Source organism: Alosa sapidissima, chromosome 7, assembly GCF_018492685.1.
Source record: "Alosa sapidissima isolate fAloSap1 chromosome 7, fAloSap1.pri, whole genome shotgun sequence".
NCBI lineage: Eukaryota > Metazoa > Chordata > Actinopteri > Clupeiformes > Clupeidae > Alosa > Alosa sapidissima.
In genome coordinates, this window is record NC_055963.1 from 9563980 (window position 1) to 9584217 (window position 20238).

Consider the following 20238-nt stretch of genomic DNA (forward strand, 5'->3'; position numbering starts at 1 on the left):
CAAAATTCAAAATCAAAACTTCCTTGAAGCAACACATGAGATCAGTACAGTAGGCCTGGCCTATCCAGTAGAAGCTTATAATGTGCTTGACATAATTATACAATAAACCTATAATGTGCTTGAAATAATTATACAATATGTATTACATATTTGAGAATAACCAGACGCAACAAAAAACTGTAAGTCTGTACATTAATGTCTCATTAGCCTATTGCAGTTATCCAGTTGGCTTTGTGGTGGTGTATAAAATCCTCTGTAGTTTGTCCTGTAATTTGTCTGCACAACCTGAAAGGTCCATGGAGTGTAAAGTAGAGTAGAGACTCTCCAGATTTCCATTGCTTGCCTGACTCCACAGACGTAGCATCTGATACTGGCGTTCCAGATAAGAGGCCCCAGTCTCCATCTCCACACGCTCCATCTCCTCGTCGGAAACCGAGAGCAAGCGGAGGAACTCTTTCCAACGTCGCACAGGCACTTCCCTGATGATGGTGTAAAGTACCTGAGCCTCATAGTGAGGGCCTTCAGAGGCAAGGAGACAATGCACAGTTAATAAACCTCACTTCTAAAATAGTTTTGTGTGTGTATATATATATAGAATATAATTGCCAGCTTAATTTAAAAATCAGAAATACATATTATACATATAATACAATACAGTGAAAGTGAAAAGTTGGTGTGAGAAGAGGCATATGTGGCATGTCTGAGGTTATGAGATGTGTGTCAATTGCGCAAGTCTCATGCTCAAAGCGTGAGAGTTGGCAGCCCTTCTCAAGTATAAGCTAAAATACATGATAGATAGACAGATAGATAGACAGATACTTTATTGATTCCAAGGGGAAATTCAAGATGTGAGGCCATTAAATGAAACCAATAACTTTATTCCAGACACTTTGCTCAATAGATGTGTAACATATAAAAACACTGTATGTTAAGAATTGGGTTAAAAATGTGTTTTTTACTAGAGGTTGACTGATATGGGACTGCACGTTTTGTCCACACTTTCAGGTGTTCTACACTATCACACATGTTCACAGCAGCAACTCCCTAATATCAATCTCTTATCTTCTCACTCCCACCCACAATGTTGAAAAAAATCTTAACTGATGCGTAATGGTTTTAGAAGAAAAACAGCTAATCTGGAAATAAAGTGTCCCCCCCAATATTCAAATATGACCAAAATGTCCCCCCCAATATTTGGACATAGAAAAATAAAGAAAGAATAAAGTGCTATACTAGGAAACCAACACGTATCTAAAATGTAATCAAACGTAAATAACGCACAAATTAGTGACCTATGTTTCCAGAGTATCCTACACCCTTGAGTGGTTTGTCTTGGTGATTTTCCGTTTTTCGCTTTTCGTAAAAGCTTCCATTTACTGCACCCTACTGTGGTGAGGTAGGGCGGTCAACAATATCGCAAAAGCTACCGGTACAATTTTCACAAAACTTCTTGGAAAGGTGTAGCACAGGCTAAGGAAATCCCATACATGTTTGGACCCGATCAGACTGAAAGGGAACATTTTCCATATTGTAGCCTATTCTCGCAATGATAGCGAAAGTGAAACGTTTTATTTTAAATGATGAATTTGTGCAAGCCTGTGTCATTTCTTTCACGTCTTTCAACATAAATAATGCATTCATATGCTAGTAGTAATGCCAGAAATTACCGTGTATAGGCCTCTTAGAAATGATTGTTGCATCTTGCATATTATTTAGATGCGCACTCAATCGCGCATCCATGCAGGCAAAACGTGATCAAATGTGGCGACGTTTACAATACGTGATAGCCTACAGTTAATGTGAATCGCGGACAATAACCAAAGAAAGGAATTTGCACCTCCATTCACCAATTAAAGGCTGTAGTAGGCCTAGTGTTTCTACATGTTGGCACAAAACGTAATTTCTGTCAGAAGGCAGTCTTTAATGCATACAGGGGTAACATGAGGTGAGTCAGACAGAAGAGGGGCCTGTCTTAGTAGCCTATTCCTGAATCCTGTCCCTTTCAAACTACGTTAAAATTGTGTGATTAGCCGCCAGCATAATAAAATCTAAATTAAAAGACAAAATCTTATTAGGCTCCAAACCTATGAGTCTAAGCCTTAGTTTAAAAAAATCTTTAGGTGTAAGTAATAAGTTAAAGAACCACATTCTGTGTAATATAGAGGTTATCATAAGATACTCTAGTTTGTAATTTCTTTTAAAGTATACATTTTGAACACAAATGGAGTCACGGGACCAGTTTAGTTGCTTCTTCTCCACCCTTCTCTTTTCATAAAACTCACCAGAGAGAGGGGGGGGGGGGGGGGGGGGGGGGGGCATCTGTGTCCAGGGGTTCATAATCCATCCATGCCATGCCTATGTCCGTCAAAAGTTTGGAATAACCTAATTGACTGACCTAACTAACGACTTGTTTGTGATTTTTAATATAATAGTAGTAGGCCTAGGCTATAATAGTTTTGCATGGTAGGAAATGTATTGAAATTCTGTTTGGGGGTCCCTCAGACCCCACCACAGATTTGGTCCCCCCCAATGTTGACATCATGACTACGGCCTTGCTGTGACCTATATCTATCTATCTATAAAGCAAGAAGCGTCTGTGTGTCTGTCTGTCTGTCTGTCTGTGGCACGCATATCTCGCAGCCCATTTGTCAGACTGATTGACACTTGGCAGGTGTCTTGCTATGGGCATGAGTAAGTGCAGTGCCAAATTTGACGTTTTTTGAATAAGAAATGCAAAATATATCGGTAAATATATCGGTAAAAGAAGCACATTGGCTTTCGCCGCTAGCCACCCCCTCTCCCACACAGCGCTGTACTGTAAGCTACCAGTGAGGATAGAAGCAGGGCTTTGGCAGAGCTGGATCAGTGTAGGTTACACGGGTAAAAACTTAACATGTCTGACCTCAACAATAAAGTAAACTCCGCGGATTTTGCAACAACACGCCAAGACACACAGGTAGCAGTGGCTCTTCAAAATTACGTAAAAAATGATGTGCAATAAACTGTTTTTGAGTCACACCGTTGCAAATTTCATCTGATGCATCATTCCACAAAATGGTTTGTTTTCTCTATCATCAAGTTATTCAATAGGCTAAGCATATAGCCTTGACCCAAAACAGCTGTTAGGATTATGTAATTTTGTACAAAAATGTCACATGTAGCCATGTTTAAATTCTGCTTACTTCACATTTATTATTATTATATTATCTGTAGGCCTATTCATTATTGAATGCTTACTTGGAATTATGTTTTTCCCTATTCTATTTTCAAAGCAGGCCTACCTGCAGGCATGTAATTGGGCTACAGGAATAGCATGTTTGAACGGGCACTGCACTAGTAATTAATAATAACAAATTATTTATTTTTTTGAATTCCACAAAAAAAGTTCTTTGTGTATTTTCTTTTGAAAGATTTGACTTTATAGAATCTTAAGCACATTAACTAACTAGTGTCCTTTACAAAATGTTTGATGCAGGTACAATTCATTTTTGTCTGACAAAGGTTGATTTGTTGGTGATTTAGTTTTTTATTATGGTAAATAAGGTTTGTTGTTAATTAACCGCTGTGGGAAATCCCCTACAAAATATTTACCACCTCTCCTGTGTTTATCTGAAATGAAGGCAAGCCAAAACATCACACCATGGCCTTCACATTTGTTTTCATCGACTAATAAATATGGTCTCGAAAAGATGATTATCTCATGAGGTGTTAATGGGTAATAACATGAATCATCATTGGATGTTTCCCTAATGCATGCAGATTGTGCTTAAACCACCTTTGTGGACAAATACTGCTAAATTAAAACTTAAAAATAGAGCTAGGGAAAGCCACACATACCTGGATGTTGACTGCTCAGAAGCATGGGTGAGAAAAAGTGGCTCCTACACTCATTTTTGTTCAGACTTTGGGTGTATGTGTCCATTTGGCTTTCCTCTGAAGGCTGCACGAGGGGTTCAAAGACAGATGCAGATGGTGCTGGTACCTTCACTTCCTTTGAAAGGTTTGGAAAGAACCGTAAAAGAATTAAAAAGATGAAGAATGCACCTAAATAAGCAAAGCCATTTTGGTTAAGTCTAAAATATTAGACTTTTTAGACTTAATCCCTCCCCCCCCCCCCCCCCCCCCTTAACAACTCTAATGAAACGCAACAGGAAATTAAGGACGCAGAGAGAAAGCTGTGCGTCCGCATCCGCTTTATTCAGTTGGTATTTCACAATTGTGTTAATGAATTTCACATACACTAAGCAATGGCTCAATTCCTGGCAATTCTCTGTACCCTGCACTCACTTTCTCTGTCAGATATTTAACCATGTAGCATAGGGTCATTCCACATTAATTCAACCAGGGCCCATACACTTAGGTCTCAAAAAAATCTGAAAAAAAGTTACAGCCAGTTTTACGGGGGGAGGGTAGTCGATTTTGTTCGGCCTCTTTTTTTGATCCAAGTTCACAAGCCCATAGCTCAAGAACTAAACCATGTAGGAGGCTCACATTTTGCATGCTGGTACATAAATAAGAAAGTGTGTGGGCCCTGGTTGAATTGACGTGGAATGACCCCATACCATTTTCCAGTTTGTAACAAGTGATTATTTTGCACAACAGGCGAGCAATACTACTGTATCCTAACAATTTATGTCTTGATTGTGGGGGACATTTTGAGCATTATTTATTGAGAGGGGTGGGGTGGGGGGGTGACTGTCATGTAATAGAACAGCATCAACTTTTCACCACCCATCAATACATAACTGTACTGTACACATTTTTCTGCTAGAACCACCATTGGCAACAACATTTGTTTCCACCACCATACATTGAAAAGGTGCTTGAATGAAATAGCTATACCAACTAGAGAACACTCACCTGTGGAATGGGTATCATGATCTGATCCTGATCTGTTGAGAAATAAATGTTATTTGCACACATGCTCATATTTTGGTAACACTTTATAATAACTACACAGAAATTCATATTAAGCATTTGTAAACTATAAGTAAATGGTTTGTTCATCATTTGTGAAGTATTGCTCATACATTATTTCTCATCAGTAAAGCATTTGTACAGATGGTTATAAATGGTTTGTTCATAGTAAATAAACCTCTCAAAAAATATGTTTGTGAATACCGTAATTTCCCAACTATTAGCCGCGGCTTATACATTGATTTTGCAAAATTTCTTCAAATATGAGGTTAATACACAGGGGCAGTTAATATGGTATTAATATGGTTTTGTTTCTTTTACCTGGCATAAAACACTGTCCTGCGGCTTATACACAATGCTAATACAAAGGAAATTACTGTAGATGTCTTATACTGTGCTTCTAATTTACGTCTTTCATATCACTCCACAAGTACTGTAATTCAATCACTTCTTGCAATGGAACTTCATTCAAAAGTGAAAACAGACGGTTGATCAGCTGTGTTATAAAGAATGTTTGATTTGTATGGTGTGAACCAGAGCCTATCTATAAGGCTCTGGTGTGAACTATTTGTTTCTCAGCAAAAGCCACGACGAAACGGTAACAAATAAATGTAGAGACACATCATGTGGAGTTTATTTTTTCTCATTTTGGCAAGTAGCCGTATAATAAGCGGGACAATGTATGGAACACCAGTCATTAGCCTCACTGCACTGGCTCCCAGTAAGCTTTAGAATTGATTTTAAGATTCTTCTGATTACTTTTAAAGCTCTACATGGCCTGTCTCCCAACTACATATCTGATCTCCTAGTACCTTATACACCTGTGCGTACTTTAAGATCATCTGGTAGTGGTTTCCTAACTATTCCTAAGGTCAATCTCAAAACTAAATGGGAGAGAGCATTTAGTGTCAGGGCACCTAGGCTCTGGAATGACCTGCCTGATGAAATCAGGTCAGCCAAGTCAGTATGCTCTTTTAAATCCCTCCTTAAAACTCATCTTTACAAGCAAGCCTTCCTTAGTTTTGTTTAAGTAATATACTTCATTTTGTGTTAAGTTTATTAAGTTTTATTTCAGTAAGTTTTATTTCAGTATCCTAAGTTTTATTTCAGTGTCAAGTTTTATTTCAGTAAGTTTTATTTCAGTGTAAGTTTCTTTTCCTTTTTCAAATTTATGTTAAGTTCTAATTGAATTAGTATATATTATTTGATTGTTATATTATTATGTCTTATTTGCATTTTCATTTATGTTGATATTGTACAGCACTTTGTAACTTTGTTTTGAAAAGTGCTATATAAATAAAGATTATTATTATTATATTATTATTATCGGGAAAATAAGTCCCTTTAGGGCGAAGCTAGACCCTGACGCACCCGGTTCGCCCTGTCGGGACTTATTTTCCCAATAATGACCGGCATTCCATACATCATCCTTTATATAAATTAAAGTGTTAATGTCAGTTCTGGCCAGACCATGGTAGTCAAGAAGCTTGCCGCCCTCCCCTTTATCTCATTCATTCCTAATTGATCCCTATCGATTGGCCACACAGCTTCGGCACACCTTTTAAATTCTACCCACTTCCTCTCAACCGTATACTGCTCGGTTTTTGCTACCCACCGCCTCCCCTGCTCCACCTTGTCGTGTATGATGTGGCATGTTCTCTTGTCACGTCGCTTGGCTCTGTTCATGGGGGGAATATTTATCTCTCCCTGTCCTGCTGGGGTGAGAATTCTCTAAACTGCTGCTGCCCCCTGACTTAATGCTTTTCCATGGTGCTCATGGAAATAGGGGGGTTCCTCCGAACAGAGCTATACCGCCAAATGTAATTCATAATTTACAATAAAGAAATTTTATTCAGAATCTTCTCTTGTGTTTCTTGACTAAAATGGTTCTGACAGAAATGATGCAATAATAATTTGTTGATGAAGTAATATTTACATTATTACATACACATGCACTAATGATTAGCTAGGGTGTGGATACATGTTTTATAAACCACTTCCTAATACTATAATTCATGATTAACTTAGGAGTTACAAGTGGTTAATGATATTTTGTGAGGACAAAATCTAAAGTGAGGACTTTCTATGCCTTGCAACACATTTACAAATGAGTTGTAAAGGTTACATGTATTGTATAAAGTATTGTAAAGCAATACTTGATTATGATTACACTAAATGATGAATTATGTGCAGTTATTATAAAGTGCTACCCATATTTTTACTGCTCTAAAATCCTAATCCTGAAATAAACAACAACATTGTACAATACAATAAACATTGTGTGCTTCTTCTATGGTGATGACAGACAGGAGTACAGTTAGCAGTGCTGTTCAACTCAACCAGTGATGGTTGATGGTGTCAGACTATGGATGTGCATTTTACATGGAATGGAGTAAACTGTATTTATATCCTTTGTTTACAAGAAAGATGTGTTTGCTGTACTTCTGAATGCTTTGGTAATAGTTCAATGTACCAATTTCAGTTTAATTTCAGTTAACATTAAACACCTACATTAAAACACCAAAAAGACATGTTAAAAATGTTAAAAGGTTTATTTTTGCTGGAGTGGGTCTTAAGACACTTTCCAGTGCACCCCCCTCCCCCACCAAAAAAAAAGGCTAATTGTCAAACTGTTGCCAACTCACCTCCTTGCTTTGTCCCTATATAGGACATCTGTGTGGTTCTGTGGGTGTCCTCATGTTTATCTGACAAATTCATGTTTTTTCCCTTGTAAGACCAACAAGGTTGTCTCCTACAATGAACTAGGTGTCTGATACTGATAAGCAAAAGTCCCACTATCAGTGGCAGTATCAGTGCAATCACAATGACCAAAACAGGTAGTTTGGCTGCTTAAAAAAGATGAACCTTAGATTAGAGCATATCAGGTTTATTTATACATTTACCAAACAAGGACAATTTTGAAGGTATAAAAGCATCCAACTTACGTGCACAAATGTCAGTGTCTTTACACTGAGGTTTGTCACAGTTTTGTCTGCAATAAAAGAGAGTTAAACAACTTTAGTTTTAAAGTTAAAAATGTGTGGGGGTAACTATGTTACATATTGCATTAGGCTATATAGGCTATAATGTATCTTGGGTTAAATATTTCCCCCAAAATATCAGACATCTGAAATAAGTGACTTGTGACACAGTCATACTGATTCGGACATCCACACTCAAAAAGTTAATTTTACATTTTCATTTGTTCATTTAGCAGACCCTTTTATCCAAAGTGACTTACAAAATGAGGATCAACATTCAAGCTGCATTGCAAAGAAGACCTTAGGTAACAAAAAATACTACTAAAAATAAATACTACTACCAGGAAGAGATAGTGGGAGACAAAAAAGGGTGTAGAAGGAAGTAAAAGGGAGGGAAGAAGGGCAGTGCATGGCAAGAGCTTGTAAGGTTTGTTGGGTTGTTAGATGTGTTTGGAGAGGAGGCACTTAGAAGAGTTAGGGTCTTCAAGAGCATCTTGAAGACAGAGAGGGACGCCTTTGTTATGCTAGCACTTAGATCATTCCACTAGCGGGGTAAAACAAATGAAAATAATCTGGAATGGCATCTGCGTAGGGGTGGCGGTGCCAGACAATGTACCTTGGAGGAATGCGGTGGCTGAGGGGTAACATAAGCCTTTATGGAAGCATCTAAATCAATGGGAGCAGACCCAGCAATCACTTTATAGGCAAGCATTAGTGACTTGAATTTGATGCATGCGGCTAAGGGTAGCCAGTGGAGCTCATTTAACAGTGTTCTGATGTTGATGTTGTGGTGTATACTTTGTTTGACTGGAAAGACCAGCAGTGCAGACTTAGAGAGGTTTAGTTGGAGGTGATGTTCCTTCATCCATGTGGATATGTGAGAGACAATCTGAGATCCACGCTGAGACCGTGGGGTCGTCAGGCGGGAATGACAGATAGAGTTGGGTTTGATCTCTGTAGCAGTGATATGAGAAAACATGCAATTGGTGTACAAAGCAAAGAGAAGGGGCCCCAGCATCGAGCCTTGGGGCACCCCTGAGGCGGAGGGATACGGACTGCTTCTGTCACAGACAACAGAGACGTTTCAGTGGAGTGGCCGCCATTAAAGGAGAAATCTGGCTCGCATAGATCACATAAATCACAAATTTCTCGCATAGATCTCCGTTTCTGAAAGGCGCCGAGTACTGTCAAAACAATCGGTTTTACCTAGCTCGAGTTGCTGCAGCTAGCAGCTAAAGTAGCCAGGCAGCTACAGCGCTACACTCTGAGGCATGTTTGTGAGCCCCCATGTCCATGCCCTAGAGTGTAGCTCTGTAACTATCTGGCTGGTTTAGCTGTTGGAACTAGCAACTCAAGCTAGGTAAAACCAATTGTTTTCGCTTTTTTTCATACTGACAGTACTCGGTGACCTTGAGAAACAGAGATCTATGTGAAAAATTGCCACATTTCTCCTTTGAAGCCGGATTGATTCGGATCAAGGATGTCATTTTGTGAGAGGAATGGGAGGAGTGAAACTGGCTGATAGTTCTCCACTTGAGTGGGAACAAGGTTTAGCAGGGGTGTTACCCGAGCCAGTTTAAATGCAGTGGGGGCAGTGAAGCATTAATCAAATGTATGATTGCTGCCATGTTGATAGTTCCATGAAGTTTATGCATGGGGCAGCCGTTGCCTACTGGTTAGCGTTTCGGACTTGTAACCAGAGGGTTGCCGGTTCGAACCCCGACCAGTAGGAACGGCTGAAGTGCCCTTGAGCAAGGCACTGCTCCCCGAGCCCCGGGATTAGTGTGTGCTTTACCTCACTGTGTGTTCACTGTGTGCTGTGTGTGTTTTACTAATTCACGGATTGGGATAAATGCAGAGACCAAATTTCCCTCACGGGATCAAAAGAGTATACTTATACTATACTATACTTTGCATGCCCGTATAGCAAAACATCAAATGGTTTGCCAACTCTCCCAGACTCCATATTAATGAAGTCCAGGAAATTTGCATCATGTCTGTCAAGTCAAGTCAAGTCAAGTCAAGTCAAGTCAAGTTTATTTATATAGCGCATTTCATAGAGGTCATTCAATGTGCTTTACATAAACAAAACCAAACAATAATCAAAAAATAGTTAAAAGGTAAAGATCGTAATAAAAAGAAAACATAAAACACAAGGTAAAATCATTTAAAAATAAAGAATAATTAGTAAGCAAAAACAAAGGCAAAAGTAGTAAAAAAGTAGTAAAGATGTTTGCATCAATTTTTGTTCATAAATACGTCAATGTATGTGGTGAATCGGTGCAGTATCACCATTAACACATTAAGAAGTATCTGAGTGTTCCCACGCCAAATCATGCCACAACACTTAGCAGCAGAGCAGTATTAAATTCTCTCATTGTGGTGTCTGCGTTTTCCCTAAAGACAGGCTGTTCTGAAAGTAACATGAGTCTGACTGATAGCGTAACTAACTGTAAGGGTGCAAGGGGGAAACTCTCCCAGCCATCCTAAGTTGTGTGTACAAAGAAAATGGCTTATTTAGAAGAAGAAAAAACATATGCATGTCAGTAAATTCTAACAGACTTCAGACTAGCTGCACAGGAAAACCACAACCCACTAACCCAAATGTATGTCAAACTAATCACAGCCAGGAAATGTGTGTCATTTTTGTAGGACACCGCTATGTATGGACAAAAAAACATTACTTACTCTTGACAAGACATGCACCTCCTAGCATCATCCATATAGGTGCCATTTTTGCACTCCTTGGGTTCTGGGCCTCAGAAAAGGATAATCCAAAATGTTAACTAAATAAAAAAAAACTTCTTACATGTGAAATTGACTGATGATCCTCAATATTCACTGGTTCTTTCAATTGTAAAATCTCATCTGTGGCACAGGTTTGTGTTCTGAGTACACCGATGGCCTTTAAAGATCCTTACATTCTAAATGACTTTCACATTTCTGACAAACTAGATGATTGTCTAATTGTAGTCTGCTGTAGTATCCATCTTTACATCGGCAAACACGGTCTTTAGTGGGTGTGCAGGGGGTCTCCTCAATTTCGTTACCTGGCAGAAATGGGTCAACGTTTAGTACAGGTTAATATTATATATTACAATAGTGTGCCATACAATTGTCAGGACAGTATACATCCAAGGAAATGGTCCCAACACTAATACTAGCATACAAAAACCAAAGAGCTGAAACTTATGTGAAAAAGTTATGTGGCTACTGGATAAGATATGTACAAACAAATTACTCTGGTCCAGTTTTCACTGTATACTGAAAATTAAAAATATGACAAAGCACTAGCTAGGTCTCATTCCTACTTACATTGAACTAATTTGATAGTGTAGTTAAATTAACTGGCGTGCAACCCAAACTATGACTGCTGTTAATTCTCTATTTCAGTCACTGGAGCAGAAATCTTTGCTGCCTGTCAGTACCTGACTTCCTTATGTCTCATGGAGGTTGACTGCTTAGTATTCTGTACCGGTAATATGCGGTTTCATTTGGGTAAGAGAGAATGGATATGAGACAAGTACAGCGTTGCTGTGATTGACGGCTAAGTGGGAAAAGAAATCTGTTGTGTTTTTCTGATCATTTCAATGGTAGCAGCCGTGGCCTACCGGTTAGCGCTTCGGACTTGTAACCGGAGGGTTGCTGGTTCGAACCCCGACCGGTAGGCCATGGTGCCTTGCTCAAGTGCCCTTGAGCAAGGCACCTAACCCCTCACTGCTACCCGAGCGCCGCTGTTGTTGCAGGCAGCTCACTGAGCTCACATTGAGCAAGGCACCTAACCCCTCACTGCTACCCGAGCGCCGCTGTTGTTGCAGGCAGCTCACTGCCCGGGATTAGTGTGTGCTTCACCTCACTGTGTGTTCACTGTGTGCAGTGTTTCACTAATTCACGGATTGGGATAAATGCAGAGACCAAATTTCCCTCACAGGATCAAAAGAGTATATATACTTATCCTTAATTGACTGTTTGTATGTCACAGGCTAAGAACTGTGGGATTCAACATTCATAGCCTTACACATTTATTCAACTCTTTCAGTGACTTAGAGTACAGTATGTGATGTTTATGCGACCTGCTGAACCCAGTCAAATAAGCATTAAGCAATGGACAAAGATACTATTCTATGGACCGAAGTCAGAAAAGCCAAGCTTATTCCTCATTATAAGAGGTCAGACTTTAGGATAAACTGGCAAAGTTTAGGGAAAAGCCAGTCAACTACTCAATCACTAGTTACTCTACACATGAGGAAAGCATTACTACAAGGCTTCAAACACAATATCTGTTCAAGGCATAGTAGCAGGGAAATAATTGCGTATTGCTTGTTACATTGACATTCAATATGACCTTGATTCAGATCTAGACCGTAAAACATAATGGATTCAAAGATTGGTTGATTCTTGAACTCAACAGACCAAGCTCAAAGAAGAACATTTTAAACACCTGTGTAAGTATGATTAAGAAATCAGGTGTTGGTTACCTCCAGTGTCACATGTTCTACACGGCTCACATTCCATTCCCCACTCCGAACTCACATTGTCGCCCGGGCAAATGTCATCTAGGTGTTTCTTTACAAAGAATCCTGGAACCCAGAAGAAAAAGTTTGAAAATTAAGATCTGTTTTAAAAACAGCCTGGACAATAAAAACATATTACAGCCAATCACCAACGAGATGTGCGTTAAGGAGAGCTTCAATTGGACAGGAGGAAGGGGGCGGGAGTAGCGAGATGTTGCGTATTTGCAGATAAACATAATTTCTTTAATGCTTGGATTTTATGAAAGTTAGCGAGAAATAGACACTGTACATTCTAAAAAAGCCTTCATTGTAATCCCAAAACACATCTGAAATGTTGTGTGAGCCAACTACTAGTGTTTTTGTGGAGGCATCCTGAGCACCTTAAATTGAAAAAAGTTCAACTGGAGTGCTGTTACTATGGTTGAGTATGCACTCTGATGGCCATGCCAATGAGCCTTGGTCTTGGGTGTTACAGTCAAGGTGCTGGTATGGTACCCTGTAGGCCTGGGATTTAGCCCAGGAGGGGTGAGTATACACACTCCCTTCAGTGTGATGGCTCGCTGTGAGGCCATCAGAGACTTGCCCAAAGTATGAGCTGTATTAGGGACACCCCTAGTCTGACCCCTGGCCCTGTGTGACGGACCCCAGAAAATGATCAATTACCTCTTTTGTCGCTATAAAATGTAAAAAAAAATGCTATGCCCGCCATTTTGAAAAGGTGTGTGTTCTCTTAACCACACCCACATAATTGTGACATCACCAGAATGCCCATGATGTCCTCTTGAGAATGTAGTAGGACTCGATGGCATAAATGGTGCTTGACTGAAAGGTCTTAGACTCTTAGGGTGCATTCACACTAGACCGTTTGGTCCGGACCCGAATTCATTGGACCAATAGTTCAGTGATTTTTGCTAATGTGAACGCAGTCTACTTAACCGTGTGCGGACCAGGGTCCGCTAGAAAACAGTGGTCTGGGGTACGGTGTGTTAGAACTCTGGTGCAGTTTGAATGCTATCTGTTCCCAAACCAGGAAATAATCTGCTGTTTTTGCGATGTTGCCATAATTGTTAAATAGACTGTGATATTGGTTTGCGATATTGGTAAATAGAAACTAGTGTTTATGACATAAACGGACCCAGGTCTGCAAACAAAAAATGTAATGTGAACAGAGACCAGTTGGGTCAGGGCTAGGGGGGAGTAGCCTAATCACACTCAGGCACTCTGCTTATGTCCCCCACAAAGGACAAAAATAAATGGCCATGTCTTATGGTGTGAAATTAGTTAAGTGCTCCCACTACTGTAGTAAGCTTATTGGCTCTAAGTTCAGTTGGTGCATTTGCTATACTGGATCACACAATATTTGCCATCATTGCTTTAACAGAGAATATTCAGTATTTGTCTGGTGGGGTGTCCTGCATCTTGAATAGTTTTGTTAACAACTGCCTATAAAATATGAGCTAAATTAACCGTTTGGAGTTAATTAAAATGTGTAAAAAACACTTACCAGCAGCACACTTCTTACAACATACTGTTTTATTCTGTGTTTCAAGACATTCCAGGGCAGTAGTAGTTGGCAAAAGCTATGAGGAGGAAATATGTTATGTGAAGTATGTCTCTTTCATTCATTTGGTAGGCCTAGATACTCAAATTCACTAGAAAACAAATCATGCGACAATTTTTCAGGAATAAAATAACACACATATTCTGTTAAAGTCATCACACATATTATTTTTGACATGAAAAGACTACATTTGTTTCAATTTGCTCAAATGCCACTGAGCTCCTATTCACAACCATATTGTGTGAAGTTGTAACAAGTATTTTCATGCTGCTTGCATATAAACTGTGTTGGGACAAGCAATTGTTTATGAATTGAAGATACCTATAATGAATTGTACTGTCAGCATCAAAAGAAAAAAAAATACTTTACCTTACCTTAAATATGAACAAAATCCAGATGTAAATGATCAGATTCATCATAGTATGACTACAGTCTAGAATCCAGGTAAAATGTGAGGTTAAAGAAATGTGAAAAGTACGCAGTCCTTAATACATTCATAAATAAAATAGATCACAAAACACAAAAGACGTCATTGCATTTAGGCCTGGATAACGCATTTAACTAATTGAGCGCTACCCTAGGCAATCTACGAAATGTTCTACTAAACAGGCAGTCCCAACTACGGTATCATGATGGAATGACAGGTGAATACGTTGAGAGAGAGAGAGAGAGAGAAAGGGGAAACACGTCAGAGAAAACCTCATTGGTCCCGCTCACTGATTGCCATCGTCATTACACATGCGGAAGCCTATTGAAGTAGGCTATTACCAGAGAAGTAGACGGGCTCTGCTATTACCTAACCAGCATAGCACCATCCTGTAAATGAAAGAAACTAGGCCTACTGGAGTCAACCGTATGTCAAGCGTGGTCATGGTGAATTTGATCATATTGTTTAAAACGAGGCTTGAATAGCACCCACCCAATCAATAAAAATAACTGTGCTTAAACGAGCTGGCATAAATGCACATTATCATGTAAAGAGAAAGTTTTTGCGTTTTGAGTTTAGTGACAGGCCAATAGGGACCTCTGGTGGACATTGAAAGCGCTCTTCTACTAACCTCGATTACACTTCAATGCTTGTAGGCTACGTGCATACTTTCACTAAGAAATCCACGGATCCATCATAAGGAATGAATGGTCTTTAAATATAAGTAAAAAACTAAAGGTGTATGGAGAAGCCTACCAATAGCCTACCCATCAATCATACTTCAAACATTTAATAACGATCAGATCATTCTTAGATTGCTGAAAAAATGCTAGCCTATTCGCTTCTGGGTGTTTCGACGACTTCACATGTTTGCCATGCAGTCAGAACAGTGTAAAATGATGTGGGCTACAAACTGCTGCAACACCCAGAAGTGAACAGCAGGCGACCCGGAAGCTCTGAACTCTGAAACAGACAGAAAGAATATCAAGCTTTTGCTGTAATAAAGCTGTGCTTGCGAGGGAAATAAATCAGCAATCAGGATACCAGGTCTGTGATTGACATCCCAGTTTCTCTATAAATGCCACCAAAAATGTAACAATATGTTGCCCCCTCTGTTAGTTGTGAAGGGCTTTTGACGCCCATTTCAATCGTTACAAAGTTGCAAATGACTGTGTAGCTGCGATTTTAGAATTCATCGTGCGAGCGGTTTCCGAATCAGTTGTCTTGATATATCTTGTACATGAATGTAGCGAATAAGATAGTTTTGTCTGATGTGATGCTAAAAAGCATGTCCAAACTGTTCCCCTTATCGGCGTCGGTGCAATTTTGCAAGGCATGATTGTTGTAGGAAGTGTCATTTTTTTCAAGCAGGGGCCGGGCAATTCAAACGCGCTATTCAGTAAACAATCGTTCCTTCGTTAAACACAAACATAGCCTACATGTACAGCATAGGCTGTGTATCGGATATAATTATATGTATTAAATGAATCTTTGGTAGATACGAACGGGTTTTAAAATTTGGATCTGCAGAATATGGCGTCCTTCCTTATAAGACAGGCTGCCATTTTTGTTTTTCTTTTGTCTGATTTTTTGATAAAAACTGACGCGGACATGTAGGACTCAAAAACATTGCGCGATGATTGTGATGCCACCTAATCTGTTTTCATTAATCACAAGAAAATAAGATATGAAGCCCGAATATGCTGTTGAGTGCAAGAAGTTCAGTTTTAACTGAGGGAATGAGGTCCCGGTTTTACAGGGAAAATGCCCACTTTTGGGTTTGGTAGTTACATTAGCTACGCACCCACGAATATTGGCATGTCTAAGGCTGCAAGCATAGGCCTATTTCACTATCTTTATTGTCACTGATTCGGCTTCAAGTTTAAACTCGTTTTGTAGCATGTATGTAGGCTACAGCGTTACAACATAGGCTACATGTGTGACGTGATGCTCGTCTAAAGGCAGCCTGTACATTCTAAACAATGTTACTCGTTGGGTGACAGGCCCACAATGTGCAGCTTATTGCAAGTTGACTAACTAGCTCTGATGTTTGCGAATGCTTGAGGTAGGCTAACATGCCTTGTGATGGATAGTGCAGATGCAAACCTCTGTTCAATTTAAAAATAAATACTTTTTTAATTACCAAGATTACACGTTTGTAGGTCCACACATGACTTTGCCCTGTTTTGATTGTTTACTACTTAGTTTTGCAGACAGGGGCCAGCAAAAAATGTCTGACAAACAACTCTTCTTTTGGCACGGACAATTGTTGGTTCTCCTTTGAAAGAATGTTGTACAAAGTGTCTAAATTGGGCTGTTCTCTTCTAATGTTAGCTTGGTGAATATAGGATTGTGTTGTTGCGCTGACAGCAGTTTGGCATAACACACTACTGAAGAATGCATTAGATACTGTGTTTTTAAGAGCTTCCTTCTTGAGCTCTATGGTTTGCTGGTGGTGGATTTTTATTTCTGACTAGTAGAAGGCTAATTTTTGAAAATGAAGTCAGGGGGGCTGTCTAACTTTACACAACGCTGTTTGTTTTGACAGGATGGCAGAGCCTCGATTTAATAACCCTTATTTCTGGCCTCCTCCTCCATCTATGCCCGGTCAGGTGAGCGCTTCTTTCCTGTGTCTTCTGTCCAGAGGTGTAAAAGTCTAGTTTCAGAAAGTAAAAGTCCTGCCACATATTTGCTCCAACAATTCACTAAACCAGCTGATTCTAATTGGCACAACTCCTCAGCCAGGTAGATGAGTTAATTTCTAAAATCATCTGTGTTAAGTGCACTGTTAAGTGTAACCTGTGTTAAGTGTATTGGTAGAACCAATACATGGTAGGACTTTTATTTTCTGAAGCCGGACTTTTACATCTCTGCTTCCGTCACTGGAATGAATTATCATCCATCCTCTCACGATGTCCTCCTACAGCATAGACTACTGATGTGTCTGTCCTGCTTTCGCTCCCCTATCATCCCTCTGTTAGTAGTTAGCAGAGATGTAAAAGTCCAGCTTAAGAAAGTAAAAGTCCTGCCATGTATTGGTTCTATGTGTGCGCTTAACACAGGTGATTTCACTAATTAGCTGATCCACCTGGCTTAAGAGTTGTGCTAATTAGAATCAGCTGATTAAGTGAATGGTTCAAGCAAAAATGTGGCAGGATTTTTACATCTCTGGTAGTTAGTTAGACATGCTATGTACAACCCTACATAAGGCTGCCAGAGCTAAGCTGCTAAAGTTGTAGTTTTTTAATCTGTATTGTACCATAGACTTATTGCTTTGCGTTTCATTTGCCGTTTTACTAACCAAACTACTATGTTACGATGTGACGTTTAACACTTGACAGAATGTGAACATTTGAATGCATCTGCATTTTATTCATATCCAGTGCAGTTGAGAATTTCATAACTTATTTTAAAAAATGAAATGAATTATTTCAGTCTTGACTCACCTCATTGTTATCATCAAAAGAAAACCATGTTCCTATCAGCAAGACTGCCACAGTGATGATATCAGTCCCTACAACACAATATTTATTTTCACCCAGAGTAACTTTTGTGTGTATGAAAGCACAGTGGGAATTGGTGTGTAAAAACAAGTTGGTTGAGGAAAGGTTCAGACATCTATCAGGTCTATTTCATTCCAATAGCTTTTATATCACCAGAACATACTAAAATTAACTTGCCATTCAATATATCTCATCATCATATCTTATTCACATTTTTACTTCTTCGGATTATTTTACCTTTCCATACCATCACGTACAGTCCGCTCACCTGATCTGTTACTATTGCTGGTGTGCGCTGTAGTACCTACTGTGTCCTAGCTCAGCACCAAAACCTCATGACTCTTGCAGCTGGATAACCTGGTTCTAATCAACAAGATCAAAGAGCAGCTGATGGCAGAAAAGATCAGGCCCCCGCACTTGCCACCCACCACTGTTCCCTCTCAGCAGACCCTGCTGGTAGCCTCTCAGCCCGCCGAAGCCGGTCAGCATGTGATGTCTCTCCCCAAGCTGCAGCAGGTGCCCGGTCTGCAGGGCCACAACTCGTCGCAGCCCGACATTGCGCTGCACGCTCGGCCGGCCTCCAGCACTGTGTCAGGTACCACCACCTCAGCGCCACAGAACCACAGGGCTCAGTTACTTTGAATGAGGTTCAGTTCTCAACATCCCCTGGAGTTGACTTGTTACATGATGAGGGAGTCAGAGGCCAGCTGGTAAAGTAAGGTGTTTAAGGTCATGTGCGCATTACCATGTAAGGTCATGTGACCGTATATGAGCAACTGCCATGACCTAGCACTATGTGGTATAGAAATATTTGCTAAAAGTGTTTTTGTACTGGGTAGGACATGTAAATGCAAAAATGTTGAAAATGTGAACACAGTGAAATAACAAAAATCCTAATTTTATGGTATTATGATGGGGGGGAAATGACCACTTTAGTACTATATGACATTTCCCTATTTCCAAGTCATTGGTGTATGATACAGCATGTACTGATCTAGTATCTTGTAACTTGTATTGTAGCTGAGTACACTGTTAGTGTGCACTAAGCGCTTACATCCATACTGCCCACTTTTTGATGGCTAGTATTGTCCTAATATCTGCACTATATACTTAAACTAAGTATTTGAAGTGTGCAAGTAGGCGGTTTGAGACAAAGCCTAAAGTTACATGATGTCTGTGTCTGTCTGTGCTTATCTAATATGCTTCTTCTATCTGAATGCAGACTTAAATATGGATGACAAAACAGCTGTCAAAGCAAAAGGACTATGGGAAGATTGGCATATGCGTCAAGCTATTGACCAAGCCAACAGAATTAACCAGCGTTCAGGTACACTCACACATAAAATCTTTTGTCTGGCCAATTAAGAACACAGTTTGTGGTATTTGTTTTGTAAGGAACACATTCACATCCCAGCTGCCAATGCGATATGTTTTCTATAACTGTATGGAGAAGTGGAGATACCTTGTACTGTCACTGTGTGTAAATGACGTTAGTAGTATAACCGATTATGTGAAGTCATAAGAACAAATGCTGTCGTTGACAAGTACTTATATCAAAGGAGCTGGTACAAGAGTCAATACATGCATTTATTAGTTGTCTCTGGTGGTTTTCAGGTCTAGCGCTATCCTCTCGCACAGACACACCCCACAACACCTCAGAAGCCATCACCCCAACAACACCGACCTCCAGCAGCCAGAATAGACTGGGCGGAGCCCCCAGCCTCAACGTCATTTCCGGATTGGCAAGTGGTCCCGGCATGGACCCAATCAAGGGCGGAACCCTGGCGGGCATGCTGGGGCCACCGCCGAAGACGCCGCGCGGGCGCAAGAAGATCAAAGCGGAGAACACCTCAGGCCCTCTCCTCGTGGTGCCTTACCCAATCCTGGCTTCGGGCACAGACCAGTCCTCTATAATTACTGCCAAAGAGGGAAAAACGTACAGGTATGAAATGCAGTGTTTGTAATTCAGGCTGCAACAATTAATGAATTCATTCATTTTGAAGGAAAAATACGCTAAACTAGGGCTGTAACGATATGTGTATCGAAACCGAAATCGCGAGACTTATATCCAAGAACCTGTGTCGCCGTGTGAGAAGGCAGGATCATGACGCACCCCTTCTAGTGTTTCCCACAGACATTTCCCGCCTTATTAGTATACTTCCCGGTACGTTGTCCAAAAATAATAACTTCATAGCTCTCGTAGCTTTCATTGTAGACTATGCGTGCAACTTTACCAAACGGAGGTAAACCCCCTGTCCTTGCTCCACCCTCTCTCTCGCACACGTGCTCAATGGACACGCGCCCCACGGCATGCACATTTAAATAAGAAAATTAA

General features: G+C 40.1%; 2 protein-coding genes across 4 annotated transcripts in view; one reads left to right on the forward strand and one right to left on the reverse strand.

The window, feature by feature from the left end:
• si:ch211-112c15.8 (tumor necrosis factor receptor superfamily member 1A) lies at nt 1–17916 on the reverse strand. 2 transcript variants are annotated; one of them, XM_042097887.1, is made up of 11 exons: nt 17847–17916; nt 14348–14406; nt 13917–13992; nt 12377–12478; nt 10820–10948; nt 10587–10656; nt 7863–7909; nt 7563–7766; nt 4861–4892; nt 3838–3991; nt 1–519 (listed from the first exon to the last, which is right to left on the reverse strand). In XM_042097887.1, the coding sequence occupies exons 2-11, from the start codon at nt 14390–14392 to the stop codon at nt 218–220; spliced, it is 1161 nt and encodes a 386-aa protein (XP_041953821.1). In that variant the 5' UTR covers nt 14393–14406; nt 17847–17916; the 3' UTR covers nt 1–217. The 2 variants fall into 2 exon arrangements, with proteins under 2 accessions (XP_041953821.1, XP_041953820.1); XM_042097886.1 differs by lacking the exon at nt 17847–17916 and adding an exon at nt 15168–15989.
• Nucleotides 15340–20238, forward strand: part of znf362b (zinc finger protein 362b) — a 13167-nt gene continuing 8268 nt past the window's right edge. The window contains exons 1-5 of one of the 2 annotated variants that reach the window (XM_042097883.1): nt 15340–15447; nt 16949–17012; nt 18252–18498; nt 19126–19230; nt 19518–19845. In XM_042097883.1, coding sequence (XP_041953817.1) covers nt 16950–17012; nt 18252–18498; nt 19126–19230; nt 19518–19845 — 743 coding nt within the window. In that variant the 5' untranslated portion in view covers nt 15340–15447; nt 16949. The remainder of the gene's footprint in view (nt 15448–16948; nt 17013–18251; nt 18499–19125; nt 19231–19517; nt 19846–20238) is intronic. The other variant, XM_042097885.1, reaches the window with a different exon arrangement.